The sequence below is a fragment of the Phoca vitulina genome, unplaced genomic scaffold (genome assembly GCF_004348235.1).
Source record: "Phoca vitulina isolate PV1807 unplaced genomic scaffold, GSC_HSeal_1.0 scaffold91, whole genome shotgun sequence".
In the NCBI taxonomy this organism is placed as follows: domain Eukaryota; kingdom Metazoa; phylum Chordata; class Mammalia; order Carnivora; family Phocidae; genus Phoca; species Phoca vitulina.
In genome coordinates this window covers 2,504,785-2,525,330 of record NW_022589794.1, presented here as the reverse complement: position 1 = coordinate 2,525,330, position 20,546 = coordinate 2,504,785, and the positions used below count along the sequence as shown (strand labels likewise).

General features: G+C 62.2%; 1 protein-coding gene across 1 annotated transcript in view; it reads left to right on the top strand.

Annotated features, from left to right (window-relative positions):
- GALNT9 (polypeptide N-acetylgalactosaminyltransferase 9) overlaps nucleotides 1-20,546 on the top strand; it is an 80,016-nt gene that overhangs the window by 57,289 nt on the left and 2,181 nt on the right. Inside the window, exons 7-10 of the mRNA XM_032396312.1 lie at nucleotides 12,586-12,771; nucleotides 15,490-15,627; nucleotides 16,513-16,608; nucleotides 18,552-18,719. Of these exons, the coding sequence (XP_032252203.1) occupies nucleotides 12,586-12,771; nucleotides 15,490-15,627; nucleotides 16,513-16,608; nucleotides 18,552-18,719 (588 nt within the window). The remainder of the gene's footprint in view (nucleotides 1-12,585; nucleotides 12,772-15,489; nucleotides 15,628-16,512; nucleotides 16,609-18,551; nucleotides 18,720-20,546) is intronic.

Sequence of the window (20,546 nt, the reverse complement as noted above, 5' to 3'; positions counted from 1 at the left end):
TAGATTATAAATACAGAGGGAGAAGGGGAAATGTGGGGCGGGGACGGGAAAGAGAGGGTTGGGGCTAACGGGCCCTGGCGAGCCAGCGGGGAGGACCAGCGACGCGGCCGCGCCCCCACTCCCAATGCGGTGCGGGCAGGCCCGCCCTGGTGCCTCCACAGCCGGGACTCTGGGGGCAGCTCACCTATGCCCACCAGCCGCCTGGGGCCCCGCCCCGCCCGCAAGTTAGAGCAGGGTCTCCCCACAAACCCACCCGCCGGGGGCCGGAGACGGGCGCAGAGGGGTGAGGGCAGGGTGACCAGGCGTGCTCCATCTGTCCCCAGAGCAGACACCTGCCACTGTTCCGTGGAGACGCTGATGGCTGGGGGCGGTCTGTGGCGGCCCCTCTGTGGCCCTCCTCCCACCCGGCCTCGCCCCGTCCCCCTTATCCACTCCATGCAGAAGCCCAGAGAGCCCCAGGGCTCCCCCTGCCCTGAGAACGAAGCCCAAACTCCTTCCGGGATCCGCGGGACCCGCAGCCCCGCCCCGCCCAATGCCCCGCCCACCTCCGTGCACTGTCACCTGGTGGCCTCCCCTTCCGTGGTCAGGCCCAGCTGGCCCCTCTCTGGCGGGACCCCTTCCAGCCCTGCTGCTTCCAGCCCCTGCTCTCAGCCCCACGGCGGGTTCCTCCCACCTGCAGCTCTGTCCGTGGCCCCTCGCTGGCGCCTCCCCCTCCCCACCCTGCTGGCATAGGACTAAGTCTGTGAAGGCCGGGGCCACGCTGCCTCGTCCGCTGCCGTGGGCGACCCTGTAAGTCAGTGTTGCGTGCGTTTGTAGAATGAATACAGGAACCACCTGGAAGGGAGAGGGCCTCTCTGTGACCTGCTAGACAGCTGGGCCTGGGGGGGGGGGGGGGAACACGTCCAGAGAGAGCGAGCTATCCCTGTTGAATTTCTTACTGGTGTCTCCCACGCTGTCCTAGGTGCTGGGGATTCAGCAGGGTGTCTGCTCACCTCGGGTACATGCATCTGGTGTGTGGCACGCTGTCTCTGGCAGCTGTAGAAGACCACGGGCAGGGAAGGGATGGGGATTGTGGTTTTAGATGGGACAGTCGGGGCAGGAACACCACGTCGGAGCAGGTGTGAAGCCGTGCGGCCGCAGGGAAAGGCATTCCCCGCCGAGGGGCGGCACGTGCAAAGGCCCTGAGGCGGGAGTGTGCCTGGCAGGCGTGTGGCCCCCATGGCAGAGACCACGAGCGGTCCCGTGGCCCCGTGGTCTTTCTCCCACCTTCCCACACAGATAAGCCTTGCAGCCACGCTGTTTCTGATCCGTCCTTAGCACAGGTGGCCACGCAGCACGGCCCCCTTAGAGGAGTAAATCTGTGGTCCTGGGGCCACGTTCCACTTCTGTGATTGTAGAAATGCCAACGGTTCCTCCCCTAATGAGAGAGTCCGAGGGGCCATTAGGGGGAAATGAATCCATCGCCTCCGTTAGGTTAATAAAGGTCAAGACAAAACCAAGCGGCACGTGTCTCGGCTGGGAGAGCCATCTGCAGAACACAGGCCGGACATCGTTTGCTTCTCTGTTTTGAGACTTTCAGCCTCGCCGCTTCTCCGTGGTGTTTCAGGAAAACCCTCACGGCGCGGGCGGCAGTCACCGTGCCTTCAGACCCGGCTCTTTGGGGGGGTGCATTGGTGTCAGACACCTGGGGGCCGGGTGGTGGGTTTTTCCTCGTCGTCCCAGAGGGGAGTTCGATGCACTCCTGTTTCGCCAGAGCAGAGGGGTGGTGCGGTCACTCCAGGAGGGCTCAGGGGAGGTGTGCCCACGCTGCTCCACACTCCACGCCACCCTGCGCCCCACGCTGCCGCCGGACGTCAGAGGGGTGCAGGGTGTGCCTCGGGCCGGTCCTAGACCCTCCTCCGTGAGCAGCGGGCACCGGGCAGCATGGGGAGCCGACGGTGAAGTCCTGCTCTAGCTGCTTTCAGGAAGGGCTTGTTCTAGTTGCAAGTGGTGGGCCTGCCTGACACGGTGAGGGTGCAGCCCCACTCCCTGCAGCCCACAGGGCACGGTCCACTCACCTGCCTGCCAGGTCCCCCGAGCAGAGGCCTCCGGGCGGGGCAGTGCCTCCTTCCACTTGAACGTCTTTGTGGAAAAGCCCTTCAGAAGACCCCTCTGCCGGCTAGCTGGCTGGGCCTCTGTCTGAGCCTCAGTTTCTCCATCGGTCACGGGGGGCGGGGTGTGGTAGGACTGCATGCCAGGGGTGGCGGGGATTTGGTGAGGTGGAAGCTCCTAGTGCCTGAAACACGACAGACACGCACTAAGTGCCCGGTAGTGTTTGTGCAGGCATTTCTGAATACCGTTTCTCTTTCCTTCAGAAAACCGACTTTTATTAGAAAAACACTGAGATAAGCAAACCAGAACGGAATGAAAGTTACGGTAATTATCTGTCGGCGCCCAGATGCGCGTCCTTTCAGAGACATTTTGCACACAGGGGAGTGCTGTCCACGGATACGCGTGCACACGGGGGAGCGCCGTCCGCGGATACGCGTGCACACGGGGGAGCACCGTCTGCGGATACGCGTGCACATGGGGGAGCGCTGCCCGCGGATACACATGCACACGGGGGAGCGCTGTCCGTGGATGCTCGTGCACACACGGGAGTCCTATTTGCGGATGCGCGCGCACACGGGGGAGCGCTATCCGCAGATGCGCATGCACACGGGTGAGCGCTGCCCGCGGATGCTCGTGCACACGGGGTGAGCAATGTCTGCGGATGCTCGTGCACACGCGGGAGCGCTGTCCGTGGATGCACGTGCACACGCAGGATGTGTCCGCGTGCCTCGCCATGAGCCGTGGAGGCAGACGTTCCCTGAGGGCTGTGCCCCGTGCACGGCCTTTGTCCTGTGGCGCGAGTCCCCGTTGCCGGTGTCGTCGTGGCTGCAGGCTGGGGACAGCGCCGGGCTCACGCCGCCCGGGTGCCTGGGTTTCACACACTCGCTCCAGACTGTCCAAGGGCTCTGCTACGTCGTGCCACGCACAAGTCAGGGCCCTGTGTCCGCGTCTGCTTCGCGGCTCAGCCGCGTCCCCAGGGTGGACGTCTGCAGACCGGATCGCTGCCAGATGGAACGCGCGTTTTCATGGCGCTTGAGAGCTCTCGCCGAATCCCCCTTCTGTCCCCCCTGCCCTGTGTGTCCGTGTGTCTGTCTCTGTGAGTGTGTCTGTGTATCCGTGTGTCTGTGTGTCTGTGTGTCTGTCTACATGTGTCTGTGTGTGTGTTTATATGTTTGTGTGTGTGTGTGTCCATGTGTCTATGTGCCTGTGTTTCTGTCTCTCTGTGTGTCTGTGTCCATCTGTCCGTGTGTCTGTCTGTATGTGTCTGTGTGTCTGTGTGTCTGTCTCTGTGAGAGTGTCTGTGTGTTGTCTGTGTGTGTCCGTGTGTCTCTACATGTGTCTGTGTCTGTGTGTGTTTGTATGTGTGTCCATGTGCCTGTCCATGTGTCTGTGTCCATGTGTCCATGTGTCCATCTGTCCGTGTGTCTGTCTCTGTATGTGTGTGTCCGTGTGTCCATCCGTGTGTCTGTGTGTCTGTCTCAGTGTGTGTCCGTGTGTTGTGTCCATGTGTCTGTGTGTCTGTCTGCATGTGTCTGTGTCTGTGTGTTTGTATGTCTGTGTGTCCATGTGTCTGTGTGTCTGTCTCTGTGAGTGTGTGTCCATGTGTCTGCGTGTGTGTCTGTGTATCTGTGTGTCCATGTGTCCGTGTGTCCATGTGTCCATGGGTCTGTGTGTGTGTCTGTGTGTTTGAATGTCCGTGTGTCTGTGTGTCTGTGTCTGTGTGTCTGTCTGTCCATGTGTCTGTGTATTCTTGTGTCCATGTGTCTGTGTCTGTCTGTGTGTCCGTGTGTCTGTGTGTCTGTGTCTGTGTGTCTGTCCATGTGTCTGTGTATCTTGTGTCCGTGTGTCTGTGTCTGTGTGTCTGTCCATGTGTCTGTGTATCTTGTGTCCGTGTGTCTGTGTCTGTGTGTCTGTGTGTCCGTGTGTCTGTGTGTGTGTGTGTCTGTTTGAATGTCTGTGTGTCTCTCTGTGTGTCCGTGTGTCTGTGTCTGTCTCTGTGCGTATTCTCACCAGTGGTGCATGAGGGAGACAGTCTTCCAGGCCTAAATAGCACACAGATCTAATTAAATAAATGTTTTTACTTTTTTTGCAAATGCGGCAGACACAAAGGAAGCGTCTTTGTTGGCTTAGTTTACGTTTTTTCACTTGCTAATGAGCATGGACGTTTTTTGTACGTGTGTTAACCGTATGTTTCTTCCTTTACCGGTTTTTTCTGATGGCGTTCCTTGTTTTCCGGTTGATTTTAGGGACACTGGCCCTGTGGGGTGTGATGCAGGTGCCATCCTGTCCGTCACTTACACTGCTGGCCTGTCACAGAGGCTTCCCGTGTCAGCTCGCGTGCCCCGGTCCTCAGTGTCTTTGCCGTCACGCTCAGAGAGGCCCGTCTGAGCAGCTGCTCGACCGTAGCTCCTTCTGGTACCTGCAGTTCCTTTTCCTCGATAAAGGCTTGAGTCCGTGCGGGACAGATGTTTTATCCAAGGAAGGTTGTGATCTTTCCTTCTGTTGTCTGAAAATAGCAGACCCAGGCTTCTCACTCCACTCATCAGATACCCCATCCTTCCCCGCTGACGGGAAGGGGCACCTGCTCATGACCTGAGTGCCGCGGGGGGCGCGCGCACCTGTCCTCTCGCTCCCGTGTCACAGGACGGGTGGTGCTGGCAAGCGCGTCCTTCCCTACGTCACCGTAGGGTTTTCTTAGCTGCTGTCTTGTGTTTCCCCTTTCACGCGGACTCTGGAAACATTCGAGCAACTCCTGTTCCATCTGTGTGTCCCTTGAGCGGGCCGGCGGTCAGCACGCCACCAGCAGTGGCCGCAGGGGGGACCGTCCGGGCCCCCAACCCCCTCGCATCGGTGCATCCCTCTTCCTGTCTTCTCCGCGGGTGCTGGTAGACGGTGTCGACCGAGGCTGATGTCTTTTCACAAATGCAGAGAACGCCGGGTTCTTGGCATGTGGCCTCACGGCCTGGGCGTCCAGCCGCATAGCTGGTGGGACGTCCCCGCCCCCAGGCCTCCGCACCCCGTCCTGGCCCCGTTCGGCCCCACACTCTGGGTGATCTCCTCCGTCCCACGTCCCAGTGAATGAGTGCTCTCCTCAGCCATGTCCAGACGGCTGCCCAAGCCTTCCTTAGCTTTGGTTCTTAGTCCTAACAAGTGCATTTTTCATATTTACGGCATGTTCTGTTCGTATTTTTCATCTGTGGCTGCTCTTAGATCTTCGTGCTTTGATTCACGCTCTCGTCTTTCTCGATGAGCGGTTCTCGCTCCTTCCCTCCTCGCTGGAAGGCCTCACGGTCTGCGCACGTCCCTCTCTGCCTTTTCCCTCTCCTTCCCAAACCCCGTCTTGGGTTGGTGGCTGACTCGTCTGGGGTTGGGTTTTCCCCATGTCTTCGGTACATCTGTTTGAGATCTCATCTCTACGGGAATCCTGTCTTCACGCTTACCTGTCCTTGGCTGGAAGTCTTAGATTACTGTGTGCCGGCCCCCCAGACCCTGGCTCGAAACCGAGTGGCTTAGCTTTCACCCCGAGACCCCCCGGCTGTCACACGAGTCGCCTGGTTCCAGGTGCCGTGCATCTCTGCTTCCTCCTGTCTCACGTGTCTGGCTGCACCCTGTTCGTGGTCGGGGCGCCCAGCCCAGCCCCAGGCCTCACGCGGGGGCCCCGCACTCAGTCCCCAGCCGTCCGTGAGGCTCAGGGGCCCGCACCCCTGAGCTCCATCCCCACGCACACCAGCGCGTCCCCACTCCTTCCGAGTGGCGGGGGACCATACATGCTTTTAACTTTTAAATAATGTGCTTTCCGTTTCTGTGTGTTCGGGGGAGACAGGGAAGATCTCCACATCCCTGGTATTGACTAGATACCTTCTTTGTCACTTCATCCAGCTACAGGGGGCTTGGATCTGGGGGGGGGGCGTGACCCAGGAGGCGCAGCCTCACCCCTGCTTGAGGACAGACCATGCAAGAACATGCAGCCCCACCCTCAAGCAGTGTCCAAGAGGATCGTGCCCAGCGCCCACGGTGCTCAGAGGGTGGACGAAGGGGAGAGAGGCACTTAGCACAGCTGCCCCCACACCCCGCGAACATCAGAATCCCCAGGAGGCCTTGTCGAACTACGGACCGCCGGCCCGAGCCCACCCAGAGTTCCTGGTTCAGCAGGTCTCGAGCGGCCGACCGAAGTGCTCCAGGTAAGGCTGCTGCTGGTCCGGGGGTCACACTTTGAGATCCACTCGTTTAGAAGCAAGGAAACCATTTCTTTCTTTCTGTTTGTTTGGGGCGTTCAACACGTTCAGGGAAACAAATGGCAGGAGCTTGGAATGAAAGCCCAGCTCGGAAGTTTCTGGGGTCTGGCCCCGGGAACAGACCACGGAAGCAGCCATTCTAGCGCATATGTGTGTGTACACAGAGCATCCCAGAGAGACGTTTTCTTGTCAAAAATGTATGAATTGAGCCCAGCTGAGCCCCAGGACATGGGACTTGCCTTTCCAAAGCTAAACCCAGTCCATTCTGACCCTGGAGCTGGATCGCTCCTGCAGAGCGAGGGGTCCAGGTGACAAGGGGGAGACATCAGCCCGCGGCTGCTCCGGGCCCAGGCCGGAGGGGCATCGAGCAGACTGTAAATCTTTTAAATTAGGTTCAGATGCAAAGTCTGTAAAAGTCATACGCACAGTTTTCTCCTGAGTGAATATGAAGCTGTGGTTGTTTGTTGGAGGGGGAGATTTGCACTGCTAAAAGGAAGATGGTGGCTGGGCACCTGGTGGGTTTGCACCAGGTGAGATGTCCTGTGGGGCTGGATGCCTGGTCCCTGCCAGCTTCCAGCCTTTGGTCTGGAGGCTTGGGCCAGGGGGCTGAGCTTATTCACCTCTCCGCTTGACAGCCTCATCTTCCTAGTACAGCTCTGCACCACGCCTGGATAGTCAGGCTGGCTGTTTGGACTATGCAGATGGATGGATGGGTGGGTGGATGAATGGATGGATGGAGGGACAGATGGGTGGGTGGATGGATGGATGGATGGACAATGGGCAGATGGATGGGAGGATGGGTGGGTGGATGGACGGACAGGTGGATGGATGGGTAGATGGATGGATAGGTGGGTCGATGGGAGGATGGTAAATGGATGGGTGAACGAATGGATGGGGGAAGGATGTGGGGAAGGACGTGTCCTTAGGAGGGCTTATGGCGTACTCTCAGTCAAGGCGGCTACTGACAAAACAGCGTCACCAGGAGCTGAGCGCCGTGCTCAGAAAACCTTTCCTACCTGAACTCATCAGGGCACATGGAGATGCACTCCACCCAGCCTGAATTCGGACGCTGAAGGCATCTGCACATACCACGATGCATCCCCGGGCAAGGAATTATTTTTGTCCCAGAAAGCCCCTGCTGTGTCACCTGCAAATCCTGGGAGAAAGATGGGAGGATCCTGGGCAGGTCGCGGGTGAACCCTAACTACTTCTGTTCTGCCACAGTGGCTGGGAAGGCACCAGGCCCACGCCCCCTCGGCCTGCAAATCCCAGGCCTTTGTGCAGCATTTCCTCCCAAGTGCGATTTCCGTTGGCTGGGCCAGAGTGCGTAAGGAGGATGCAGACGAGCTCGTTCACACCAGTGGACGGCTCCTGGCTGACGACTTCCTCACCCTCAAAGAGCACACTCTGATTTTGCCCAGGCCAGGAGCTCCCTCCACCACAGCTGTAGGATAATAGTAGGGGCGCCTCTGTGAAGTGGTCACAAAGAGAATGGGGCCCAAGGCCCTGCGGGTCGGGTCGGGTGCCCAGGCTGCTGTCAGCCCTGCTGTTATTCCGGTGTGGTGGGGCCTGCAGGTCAGGGCTCGGCCACCACCGAGCTTGTTCCTTGGAGGCCAGAGGAGGGGCACACCAGGCTGCGCGGGGCATCCGGGGACCCAGAGGAGGGGCACACCAGGCCACGCAGGACATTCGGGGAGCCAGCAGGGTTGCTCAGGGTCGGAGGCAGGGGTGGAGGGGGCTGGGTGGTTTACACACAGAAGGAGCCCCTTGGGCGGGTTGCTAGTCCTGGGAGGGGCCGCCCCTCCAGGGTCAGCGAGGCCCCAGATGTCAGCATCAGATACAGATATTAGAAGACGTGGTTAGTGTCCAGGCCCAGCTCCCGTCTTCCCTCCTGAGCCCTGAGCTCTGCAGACCCTGCAACCACAGACACAGTGTGGTCCCCCCACCCGCCTGGCCTGTCCCTGCAGTGCAGGAACCTAGGACCGGCCCCTCCGAACGAGCCTGGTGTGGCGTCACGGCCGCCTGCGGCTGAGCGCTCCAGAATCCACCCCCTCTTCTCCACACCCCCACTGGGGCAGCCTTCCCTCCTGAATAATCCTTAGGACAGGTGTCCCCGGCCCGGACCCACGGCCCAGCTTGTCCCTGCTTTTCCAGGGCTGCTGGGCTGGCCTGGTATTGTGGCCCAAGCCGAGGGGGCCTGGGAAGTGAATGGGGGCTTGGCCCATGCAATCCCCCCCCCCCCCACTGCTCTCTGTAAGGTCACAATGCGGGATCTGTGGAGGAGGGTCGGGGTCTGACCGTCCGCGCCGCTCGCAGGCCCAGGCTGCTCTGAGTATCCAGGAGCTGTAGCACCCTCTGCCCCTCTCCAGCTTCAACACTGACCGGTCCTCCCGTGGACCCCCCTCCCGCAGAACGCTCAGGAGCTCAGTTCGGCCAGAGCTGGTTGTCTGCGACCAGTGTTTCTAACCGGGTCTTCCCAGAGGTGGTGAGGCCTGCGGGGTCAACTGTGAGTCAGGGGAGCGGGCGTCTGGACCCCTACCCCTCCGTCCCCTGCTGAGACCACAGCGATGCTGCGCGGGGCCAACTCGGAAGGCCTTGAGAGTCACGGGTCTCTGAGGAGGCCCCGGCCTCCTAACTCGGGCCTCCCCGGCTGATACATGGAGCTGCCTCTGTTCCAGGAGGCCGGATGCAGGGCCCTGGGCTCCCGAGTGTCCGCTCTCCAGGGCGGGAGGGCTGAGACAGACACAAGAAAGACCGGGAGGGGTGCGTGTGCGTGTGAGTGCGGGTGTGCATGTGTGATGGGGGTATGCGTGATGTAATCCATCGGGGGTGAGGCCTGGACCACAGGATTCTAAATTCCTCCCATTCTGATGACCAGCAGCATTTAGGGGCTCCTGTCCCAGCCTCCTTGACAGCTCTCTGGAGGCCCCACTCTGTGCGCTTGGCCGAGGTGCCCCTTCTTGAGTCAGCTCAGGGCGGGTGAGGACGGACAGGGCCGCTGAGGGGCGGGTGCCCGCTCCTGGCTGCGGGGCGGCCGAGCTACACATTAAATGAAGTCAGAGTCCAGAAAGCGACTCCGTAAGGATGATGGAGGGCACATCCTCCGGGCGCCCTGCATACGAGGGCGGAGCCACGCCGTGGTGCCCGTTCTCCCTCTCCCGCGCCGGCACAGGAAGCGCTGGCCTTTGAACAGCGGGCACTCCACCGAAGTGCCATTTTGGTTGTGCAGGGGCGCGGAGAGAACGGAGAAGCAAGCGAGAGGCAGGGCACCTTCTTCGGGTGTTGTGTGTGCGCCGATGTGCTGGCCAGGCCCCTGCGGTGCTCGGTCCCAGCCCCGCGGGCTCACACTGCCCTGCGGAGGCCGCGAGTGCAGTCTGACCTGGAGAAGCCGCTCCCTAGCACCTGGGCTGACCCGTCACAGTTCCCGGGTTTTTAAGCAGTAGGTCTCGCCTGCAAGGGCAGAGGATGGCTCTGGAACCCACCTTCAGACCCCGGCTCCGACGTCCGAGGAGCTCTGCTCTGGGGGGGCTCAGGGTGTCCCGCACCCCCGAGCTCCCTCCCTCAGCAGCTGCCTGCAGACTGACACCTGGTCCTCCCCTTCGTGTTTGCTGTTTCTGTTTGGGTGCCAATTAGCCAAGCTGATTGAGATGATTAGTGGTGGAGGCGTGGGGTGGGTGTGATGGCCCATTCAGGCCCTGCGACTCTGCTCCCCCACTCTGGGTGAAGAGGCAGCTTTGGGGGTCCCACAATAGTTCTGGCTCCCTGCCCCTCCCCCCATGAAGCCGCAGTGTGACCTTGGGCCCATCTCGTGACCGCTCGGTGCCTCGGTAACGAGAACGCAGTTAACCACCACTGCAGGTCCCAGCACCACTTTCCAGTCCAGCTTCCTCCGTTCGGAACGCCGTGATGGAAAACCCACTAAGGGAGGCTGGACCGGATGGGGATCCGGGCCTCTCACAAAGCACACGGCTGATAGGTGCTAACTTTCCATCGGCGGTCCTTGGGGTACAGACCTCGTGTTGCCTCGTGGCCACAAGATGGCTGCCACCCCTCCGGACCTCATGTCCATAATCGTAGCTTTCCTGAAAGCCCCACGCTGAGACGTCTGCTTTCATCTCACTGAGCAGAATGGTCTGGCATGGCCACCTCTAGCCGGGGGGGCGGGAACATGGGGTCTGTGATGCGACTTGAGCCAGGCTCTGGAGCCGTGGCGCCATCACCTCCACGTGCCTCATTCCTGCCCCACACAGAAGTTACCCGTGTGGTGATGCCCAGAACCCCTGGGCCAGGCTCGCCTGCTCACTTCCTGCGCACTCTGTCCTGGCTCGGGGCCACACGGCGCCCTGCCATGCACCCTTCCCTCCCTCCACAGCCAGTTTAACCCAGAAAGGGGTGGGGATCTGAAGGGGTCCTGAACTCCCCCACAAAGCCACGAGCTGGCCTCACGTGACTAAAGCTTGAAGCCACTGAGCCAGATCTGGTGGGACCTCTCCAGCCATCCCGTCCCGTGGCTACACGAGCCGCACGTGGCTCCGTAAATCAGTTTCAAATCTGTTAACATCTAATAAAGACGCCGGCTCCTCGGCCATGCCAGCCACATTCCAAGGGCGCAGCGGCCACCATTTTGGCCGCCCAGGTCCTGTGGGAAGTCCTGTGGGGCAGCGCGGGGCTAGCAGCTGCTAACAAATTCCTAAGAGGGAATCCATTCATTCATCGAACAACCGTTTCCTGAGCGCCGGCATGTGCGGGCTGTGTTCTGAGTGCGGCGGGCCAGGCGGTGGTCCTGGAGCTCACACGTTAGTGGGACGCACAGACCAGCACAGCGAGGAGGCCCAAGGGGCAGCAGCTTCAGAAGGGAGGGTGAGGAGGGCTCCACGAAGGGGTGGCATCTGAGCAAAAGCTTGTGGGCGGCCTGGCGCAGAGATCAGGGCAGGGCGTTCCCCCGGAGGGAAGAGCAGGTGCACAGGCCCTGGGGGCGTGGGGAGGGCAGAGGGAGAGAGGGCAGTGAGGGTGGGGAGCCCTGGGAGCACAGGGCCGGCAGGCAGGGACAGCAGCTGAGGCGTGGCGGCCCCTCCAGAGACCCGCGGTGCTGGTGGCGGCCGCAGGAGGTGTGCGGGAAGCACAGTGCTGTCCCTGCGAGGCTGCAGGCCTCCCACTCTTGTGCTCCGTGTTTGCCTTCTGGAAGATTCCTGGCTCACCACGTGTGCACCTGCGTTCCCAGCCTCCTGGCAGTGCGGCCGGAGGCTTGTGAACAGAAGTGGTGGAAGTCTCCTCCCCACATCCGCCCCCCCCGGCCAGCTGCACAGAAGCCCCCTCCCGAGTCCTCCCGGCGCCAGGCTCTGGAAGCAGGACACGGGGTAGGCCACTCGGCGCTCAGCACAGAGAAGCAAACTTCAGCCCGCGCCCCTCGTCCCGGGGCAGGGTCTGCACCATCATGGTGAAGGAGCTGCCCCTGGGCTCTGTGCACCGTCTGCAGAGGGGTGGTCTAGGGCGGGCTGGGAGCCCGGCAGGGGGAGCCGGTGGCCGCAGCGTTCTGGGAATACCGTGAGGAACCCACAGCCTCTCCCCCCGCCCCCAACACAGGACGTCCGACCTGCCCAGACGTGACTTGTTCCGGCTGTGGGTGGTGTCCGGAGGGGCCCCCGATCCTCAGCTGTGAGATTCCCCCTCCTTCCTCTGCTTCCTGAAGGCGAAGTCGGGCAAGGGAGGAGGCAGAGATCTGCTGTCATCTTCCCCGAAGGAGGACGAGGCTCTGTAGTGAGGAACGGCAGCCCCAGAAAGGTGTCAGGATGGTCAGGCTGTGCACTGAGAAAAGACAGACCAGGGCAGGCGTCAAAGGGGATCGTGGGCGAGGGTCTTCAGGGATTTTTGAGGAAGCAGCTGTAAGACGCTTTCTTTAGCCCGAGATAATGTGTTTGGGGTGCTCGAAGCAGGGTTTGTGTGGTAAGTGCTGGATTGGAGGTGTGTGGCGTGGATGGTGTGCTCTTTTCAAATTAGATTGCAGGTCTGTTCCCCCGCTGGGGGGCAGCTGCTGGTGTGTAAGCCGCCGGGGCCAGGCCCCCTGCACTGAGCAGGCCCTGGGATGGGGTGGGGGATGAAATTTGGCAAGAAACCCAAAGGGGCACGTAACCCGAGGCCACAGCTCCTGTTGGGCCATCTTCCCTGGAACAAGCCCCAGGCCGGCGCCCTCTGGAAGCTGTGTCCTGGGGCCTGTGAGCAGGGGCGCGGGCCACCCAGCAGCCTCGGTGTCCCCCCCCAGGTGTGGCAGTGTGGCGGCAGCATGGAGGTGCTGCCCTGCTCCCGCGTGGCCCACATCGAGCGCACCAAGAAGCCCTACAACAATGACATCGACTATTATGCCAAGCGCAACGCCCTGCGGGCAGCCGAGGTGTGGATGGACAGCTTCAAGTCCCACGTGTACATGGCCTGGAACATCCCCATGACCGTAAGTGGGGAACAGCAGGGGAAGGGGCGGGGCCGAGACGGGGGCGGGGCCGAGACGGGAGAGGGCGGGGCCGAGACAGGGAGGGGGCCGGGTGAGCCCGGGAGAGGACGGGCGGAGACAGGGGACGGGGAGAGGGCGGTGCTGGGGTGGGGCGGAGCCTAGGCGGGGGTTGGGGGGGGGGGGGAGGAGAGTGGGGCCGAACCTGGGGGCAGGGCCGAGGCGGGGGGCGGGGCCGAGGCGGGGGGGCGGGGCCGAGCCTGGCCAGGGCGCAGGTGCACCCCGGGGCAGCCTGAGGCCACCCCTGCCCCTGTCCCGAGTGGGGCTGGTCTGGGACAGGACTCCCCGAAAGCGGGCCCAGCCAGTTAGGTGCCCCACGCTTTTTGGTGTATGTTTTCCCATCCACCAAAGGCGCTGCGGTTGGCTGGAAGTGAGGGTCGGCTCTTCCCCACTCGCTGCGCATTGTGCTGACCCCACCCACCTAGAAATGCACCCAGAAATGTGTTGGCAAGGCAGCGCGCCCACCACGCGGTCAGTTTGGGGCACAGGGCAGCCCCAGCTCACTGCCCGCCAGCCCACAGGACATGCGTGGGGTCTGCTTGGGTTTTGTGGTCAATACACATGGTAGAAAGTACCACTTCGGCCTTTCTAAAGTGTGCCGTCCCCGGCGCTGAGCAAACCCACAGAGCCGTACAACCATTGACACTACCTAGTTCCAAAGACAGCACCCCAAAAAGAGTCGCTGTGCCCAACGAGCGGCTAACTCCCGTTCGCCCGCCCCCAGCCCTCAGCAACCACCAGCCTGTTCTGGACACTTCCCATAAACGGAATCCTGCAGTGTTTCCCCCTTGTGTCTGGCTCCTTCGCTGAGCATCATGTTCTCAAGGGCCGTCCACGTTGTAGCGGGCCTCAGTGCTTCTTCCTTTCTGTGGCCAGCTCACATTCCAGGGTGTGGATGGCCGCAGCTGGTTTACCCCTCCACCCGCCGTGGACACCTGGGGTGCTCCCTGTGTCTTTGGTTTTGGTCTATGCAGTTCTGACCCACAACCTAGTTAGGGGTTGCTGTTTGTGTTTTTTGTTTACTTTGTGATCAACTAATTTCCCGTAAATAGCCCGTATTCTGGCTTTTCTTGGGAACTTAGAAGAGTAATGAGGGCAGAGAGAGGCGGCCCCTTACGTGGGGCGCTGTCGAGGCTGCCAGGCGCCCCCCACACACACCCGCTCCAGAACCAGCCCTCACTCACATGCTGCTTCCCCGGCCACGGGGGGTGCGAGGCTCCAGGCCCCGGCTGCAGCCATCCTGGAAATGATTTTTATGTCAGCTCGCAGTAAGAGCTCGATATTCTGTCAGACCGTGTGCACATGCGTGTGCCCGTGTCCACGTGCTCACCTGTCAACAGAGAGAGCTTCAAACACATACAGAAGTTACAGAAACAGCACTCATGTCTGTTACGTGCATTTCTCTCTGCACCTCCTAAACCCTGGCAGGGCGTGCCCAGCATTTGGGTGACGCTGCCGGAGCTCCAGGCTGGGCCGCCGGCTCACAGGACCCCTCTGAGGAGGGAGCAGGGGCCGCTCAAGGCCCCCTCCTTCCCCGTGGGCTCCTCACACAGCAGTGTCCAGACGATGAGGAACGCCATGGAAACACGCACACACACGTTTATCAGAGACGGAAGGAGGGCTCACCGTCTCTCGTAAAGCCTCATTGTCCACCAAGGGAACGGATTCCGGAAACGTCCCCGTTACTACTGGGAAGGGAACCCGGGCGCTGTCCTCGTGGGCCTGCAGACCGCGTCCATGAGGGGTCACCAGCTCCAAGCCAGAGCCCGGCAGATGCCCCCCCACATCTCATTCTCAGGGACCTCTAGGGGCCCTGCACGCCCATGACTCACCCGATCCTCGTGTGAAGGCTGGGAGGAGCTTCTCTGTGGCCATGCCCACCACGCGGATGAGGGAGAGGGGCTCCCGAGGGTGGAGCCACAGGCCCCCTGGCCAGGGGAAGGCGCTTGCTCAAACCCGCTCACACCCACAGAGCTTGGTGCCCGCCGCAGCGTCAGGGACCCCAAGGCCACCTTCAGGTTCGGTGTTGGGCTAGAAGGACCCAGAACTCAGCAAAGCTGTTGTGCTCAGGGGTACAGAGGAGTCGGGCAGACAGCACTTACCCCTCACGGTGATGCCGCGTGACACTGCCGACCGGGCACACCCACCCGAGCCTCAGTTTCTCCTGGGGGCTCATCCACGCACACATGCCAGCCTCCCACAGGGCTGACCTTAGTCTCTAGCCCCTGCAGAAGTCAAGCAGGTACCCCACCACGGCCCTAAGCCCCCCCAGACATCACCCTGCAGCCTAGACTGTCCAGCCCAGATCCCAGGTAAACAACACTCTAATCAGGCGGGATGTTCCAAGGGCTTAGAGGTCACCTCCCGGGGCGGGGGGCCAAGGGCAGGTCTTTTGTGCGGGGTGTGGACAGCCAGCCCACAGTCAGGGGCCGTCCGTCCAGCCTGGGGCAGAGCAGGCCGGCTGGAGAAGCAGGCCCTTCCCATCCGGAGCAGCTACCCCGGCCTCCAAGGGTCTGGGGGGGGCGGGCAGGAGGCCGAGGAGGCCGCCCCTAGCCACGCCCTGGGGGGTGGGGCTGCGCCCGGGTCCCCAAGCTCCCCCACCTTGGGCAGAGACCTGGGTCGTGGGGACTCAGCAACGCCAGCTCGCTTCCCCGCTCGCAGAACCCAGGGGTGGACTTCGGGGACGTGTCCGAGCGGCTGGCCCTGCGCCAGCGGCTGAAATGCCGCAGCTTCAAGTGGTACCTGGAGAACGTGTACCCGGAGATGAGGACCTACAACGACACCCTCACGTACGGAGAGGTACCGCCTCCGCCGGGAGGGCCCCCAGCCCGCACCCTCACCCGTACCCACGTGCGCGCTCACGGGCTCAGCCGGCAGCGTGCGCGGGCACGTTCGCACGTACCTGGCGCCGAGTAGAGGAAGAGCATAGACTCACCGCGTACGTGCGTGCAGAAACGCACGCTAGTAGATGCAGGCACGTGCACACACGTGTGCACAAATGCACGCACGAACGTGCACATATATTCACACGCATGCACGAGGATCCATATGAGTACGTGAGTCTGTACACACATAAGGACAAGCGCACACAGTGTTGCTCGTGTGCACAGAGCGACTGACAGAGCCTCACTCGTGCACACAAACCCAGAGGTGCCTGCCTGTGCACACGGAGACGTACAGACACCGTCGTCCAGAGCAACTGTCAGGGGGCCGGTGCACCCTAACCCCTGAGACGGACGCACTGACGCACTTGCATAAACGTAGTCGTGTTCGGAAGCTCCCGTGCATGCGTGTAAGTGCAAACAACACGCACACGGGGGCACATCGGCTGCACGGAGACTCGCATGTCTGCCCAGCCCCCACGTGCACGACCACTGTCACCCTGGTCTGTGCTGGTGGAGGGGGCGGCCTCCCTCCCCTCGGCGCTCCAGCTGTTCAGGGGAACCCAGGTCCCCGCGTGGAAGGAAGGCGTGCGCATGGTCCTGGGCTCGCGCTCAGCGCAAGGCTAGAAGGGGTGCCCGGGGTGGACTGTCCTGGCTGGCCTAGCCATTCCTGCAGCTGACACTTTCCCGAGGCGCTGGCCGCCCAGCAGGCCCCTCTGCCCCTGAGTGGGGACGGGCTGGCCTTGCCCTGGCCTCAGGGACCCCCCAACAATGGGGTTTCTCCTTCGGTTTCTGGTTGTAGGTGAGAAACAGCAAAGCCAGCGGCTACTGCCTGGACCAGGGAGCAGAGGACGATGACCGCGCGATCCTCTATCCTTGCCACGGGATGTCCTCCCAGGTAGGGGCGTGCAGGTTGTGAGTGGGCTCTCAGGGGCGGCGTGCAGACCCTCGGGGAGACCCCCGCCCCGGGTGGACTAAGAGCAGGGCTTCTGGTGCCAAACAGGCCTTGGGCAGCTCGCGTCACGTTGCTTGCCTCAGTCCCCATCCATCAGATGTCACGATAATGGTACCTGTCAAGGCTGTCGTGTGGACCAAAGTGAATCATGTGGGAAAGCGTTTGCCACCATGTGGACGGAACCTAGAAGTGTTACCTAGAAGGGTTAGCACTGGTTCTTACTGGCTGAGCTGCTCCCCAGTGATGGGGGCTTTAAAAATGTCTATACCGATGTCTAGATCCCAGGCCCGTGGAACCAGATGGTGCAGGGGCAGGTGCGTTTTCAGAGAGCTCGGGGCAGGACTCTAGTCCCAGTGAATTCCCTGCTGATAAAGGCAACACTTCTTCTTAATGAGTGTTGGGGTCATTTAAATTAAGGCCCAGAGTGCTTTCCCCAAATTACCCTCGGCTCCCCTCCAAGCACTGTCTGGGTCTGAGCCTCACTCACGGATGCCCATCCAGTGGAAACCCGCAGGGACCCGTGCCAGCCCTGGGCACTGAGAAGCTGCCGAGTCCACACGGCCCGCCCAGCGGTGCATGGTGGGCGTGAGGGCTGAGCCTGTGATGCTGGAGCAGAGGGTGTGGCCCCCCCACACCTCCCGCAGCCTCGCCCCAGGACCCCCTCTGGGCCTCCCATTGAGAGACAGAGCCTTAGTGGCCTCCAGGGGGAAATCCAGTCTCCTGGGCTTGTCACACTCTGTGGACGATTCTCTGGCTGGCACCCCCCGTGAGGGGCTGCGTCCTGCTGGGTTCTCTGAACACACCCAGCGAGCAGCCACGGGAGGTGACCGGGCGGCTGAGGTTTTCCCCCAGTCCTGCAGCGCGAGAAGAGACGCCACAAACCACGTGGACTGAAAGACCTCTCTAGATGTGGCTCACACGTGTGCAGTCTGGGCTCGTGCTGGCCACCAGCTCAGGAGGGCCTCGGACCCTCCCCACGTGGCCTCTCCCCAGGCTGCCCGGTTCTGAGGGCAGGCATCCCAGGAGAACCAGACGGGCCACAACCGTGTACGCCCAGCCCCAGAAGTCAGCGGCGCGTCCGTGTTGCTCCCACGCTCCCCAGAAAGATCCAGGGGAGATTGTAGACCCTCACCCTTCACAGGGGCGTCCAGGTCACTGTCCCGGAGTGAGCAGGGTGGGAGGATTGTGTGGGGAAAACCCAGCCTTGTGCACTGGGAGCTGCCAGTGTATTCGGGCGGTGTGTGTGCACGCATGCTCGGACAGGAGGGGAAAGGAGGGATGGGGCACAGAGAGGAGAGACGTACGGTGACACCTGCTTGTTTATGGGGCTGTGCTACTTTTAAGCACTTCTATATCGTGTCCCCTGGATCCTCACCGCCAGGCAGGTGCTCTCAGGACCGCCTGCTTACAGATGAGCATCCCGGGCACAGAGAGGTGGCGTGACTTGACCAAAGCCACACAGCTGGGAATGGCAGGAACTCTCTAGGGCTGGTCATGAGCAAACAACGTGAAGTAGGATCAAGGCGTGCGTGAACTTGGGGTTGCTCTCCACATGGAAATAAGCGTTCACCTCGTGGTTGTTCGAGGGCAGATGGGGCACCCTAAGGGCGTGTGTGAGATTCTGCTGCTCTGGGCCGAGAGGCCAGGCTCCAGGAGCTGGGCTGGGAGCAGAGTTGTGGAAAAGAGTCTAAGGCGGTCCTGCTGGGGGATCTTGGGGGAAGGAGCGGGGCCAGGGGCGCAGGGTGGTCTGGAGGGCATCCCCAGGTGGCTCTCTGTGCGCCGCTCCCCCGGGCCTGGCCCTCCCCAGGAAGCTCTGGTGCGTGGGCTGGCAGGCCCGGGCGGTGCCCGCCCTCGTTCCCTGACACCCGCCCACGGCCCTCTCTCAGCTGGTGCGGTACAGCACAGACGGGCTGCTGCAGCTGGGCCCCCTGGGCTCCACCGCCTTCCTGCCCGACTCCAAGTGTCTGGTGGATGAGGGCAGGACCCGCGCACCCGCCCTGAAGAAGTGCGAGGACGTGGCCCGGCCCGCGCAGCGGCTGTGGGACTTCACCCAGGTCAGCGGGGCTGCTGGGCCCCCGGGGCCCCCAGGCCAGCCGTGGGGGGGACACCCGCTGGTCTGGTCACAGCACTGTGACTGCCCCCACACTCCGCGTCCTTGGGCCTCCTGGTGGAGGGGGTGTAGATGGAGGGGACGGGGGTGACGGGCACCCAGACGGCCTCGCCACCGTGGCTGGCCGAGCTCTGCCGAAACCACCCCCGCCCCGGGCCCTGGGGATGCTGGGACGCTGGTTTAGAAGTTCCAGCCCCGAGAACAAACCTTCAGGCTGGGGAGTCACAGGCGGCCCCTGCGCTGGTGGGAGCAGCCTGGGTGAGAATGGCACGCAGATCCCCAGGATGCAGCCAGCGCCCAGGGAAGGGGGCTTCCAGCGCCTCCCAGCCCCCGCTGGCTCTGGGCCTGTGAGCAGGGTCTGGCTGGCCTTCCTCCGGGTGGCCCTCTCCGCAGCCCCTCCTGCCCTCTGTCCTCCCTCGGCTGCCCCTGCACCGCATCCATCCGCGTACCGCACGCCCTTCTCTGGGCGTCTGGAGGTCGCCTCCCCACCAGCTCATCCTCCATGGTGTGGCCTCCTGTGGGTCCACCCAGGTTAGCCAAGGACATGTCCCCTCGTGACCTCGCCTGGAACCCCATCTGTCTCCAGCCCTGAGCAGCCCCCGGCCCCTTTCCCTAAGACCCCCCTGTGTCCTAAATCCCCGCGGTCTCCCGGGTCTCCTGCAGCAGATGACCACAGACATGCAGGCTCTCACCGTCCTCGTGAGCGGGAAGTCTGAAACCAGCTGTCTGCAGGGCGGTGCTCCTGCCGCGGGCTCTGGGGGGTCCTTCCTGCCTCTCTAGGCCCCGTCCCTCCTCCCGCCACCTGCTGTCCCTGTCTCTGTCTCCGAATCTCTCCCCTGGCAGGGACGCCAGCGTGGGCCGAGGGTCAACTGCTCCAGTGTGACCTCATCCTAACCAGTCACGGCTGCGCAGACCCTAAGGTCGCACTGCCGGGTTCTGGGGCGAGACTCGGTGGGTCTGACCTGCTTCTCCAGAACTCTCTGCCCATGCTACTCCGTTGCAAGGCTCTTGGGACTCTGAGGCCCGGGGAGCTGCTTCCAGCATCCCCTCTCCCTGCCATGGGCAGGGAGTTCTCCTGTCATCCCCGTCTCCGTCTCCAACTTCATCCCCACACGCTCTCTGCCATCGGTCCCAACGAGCAGACCCGTGACAAGTAAACACCGTCAGGTGACCCTGCCCTCAGCACTGGGGTCTGGGGGCTTCTGGTTGCAGAAGAGGCTGCAGGAATGAGGGGTCATGGTTTCGGGCATAGCCAGTAAGGGTCAGAGGTCCCCAGGAGGCCAGGATTGGGGTCGGGACAGCAAGAAGGACCTGTTTGGAAAAGAATGGGGGTGTATAGCGTACAGTCCTGGGGTCCTCAGGCTTGGGCCAGAGTCCTTGATGTCTGGGGGACCAGCGGGCCTGCCGGGGTGACTGATGGGCAAATCAGATATGACAGGAGGTGGGAGGCACCCAGGGGAGCCCTCCATCTTAGGGGCCCTGTGTCCATTGTGCTAGTCACTCCTCAGACCCCAGGAGCAAGGCAGGCAGGTGACATGGCTGATAGGATGAAGATGCCTGAGGACAGGGGACCAGGAGGGGACAGAGGAGCTAGGTGGGGACAGAAGGACCAAGAGGGGGCAGAAGGACTAGGTGGGGACAAGAGACCAGGAGGGGGCAGAGGGACAGAAGGACGAGGAGGGGACAGAGGGACTAGGTGGGGACAGAAGGACCAGGAGGGGGCCGAGGGGCTAGGTGGGGACAGAAGGACCAGGAGGGGACAGAGGGATAG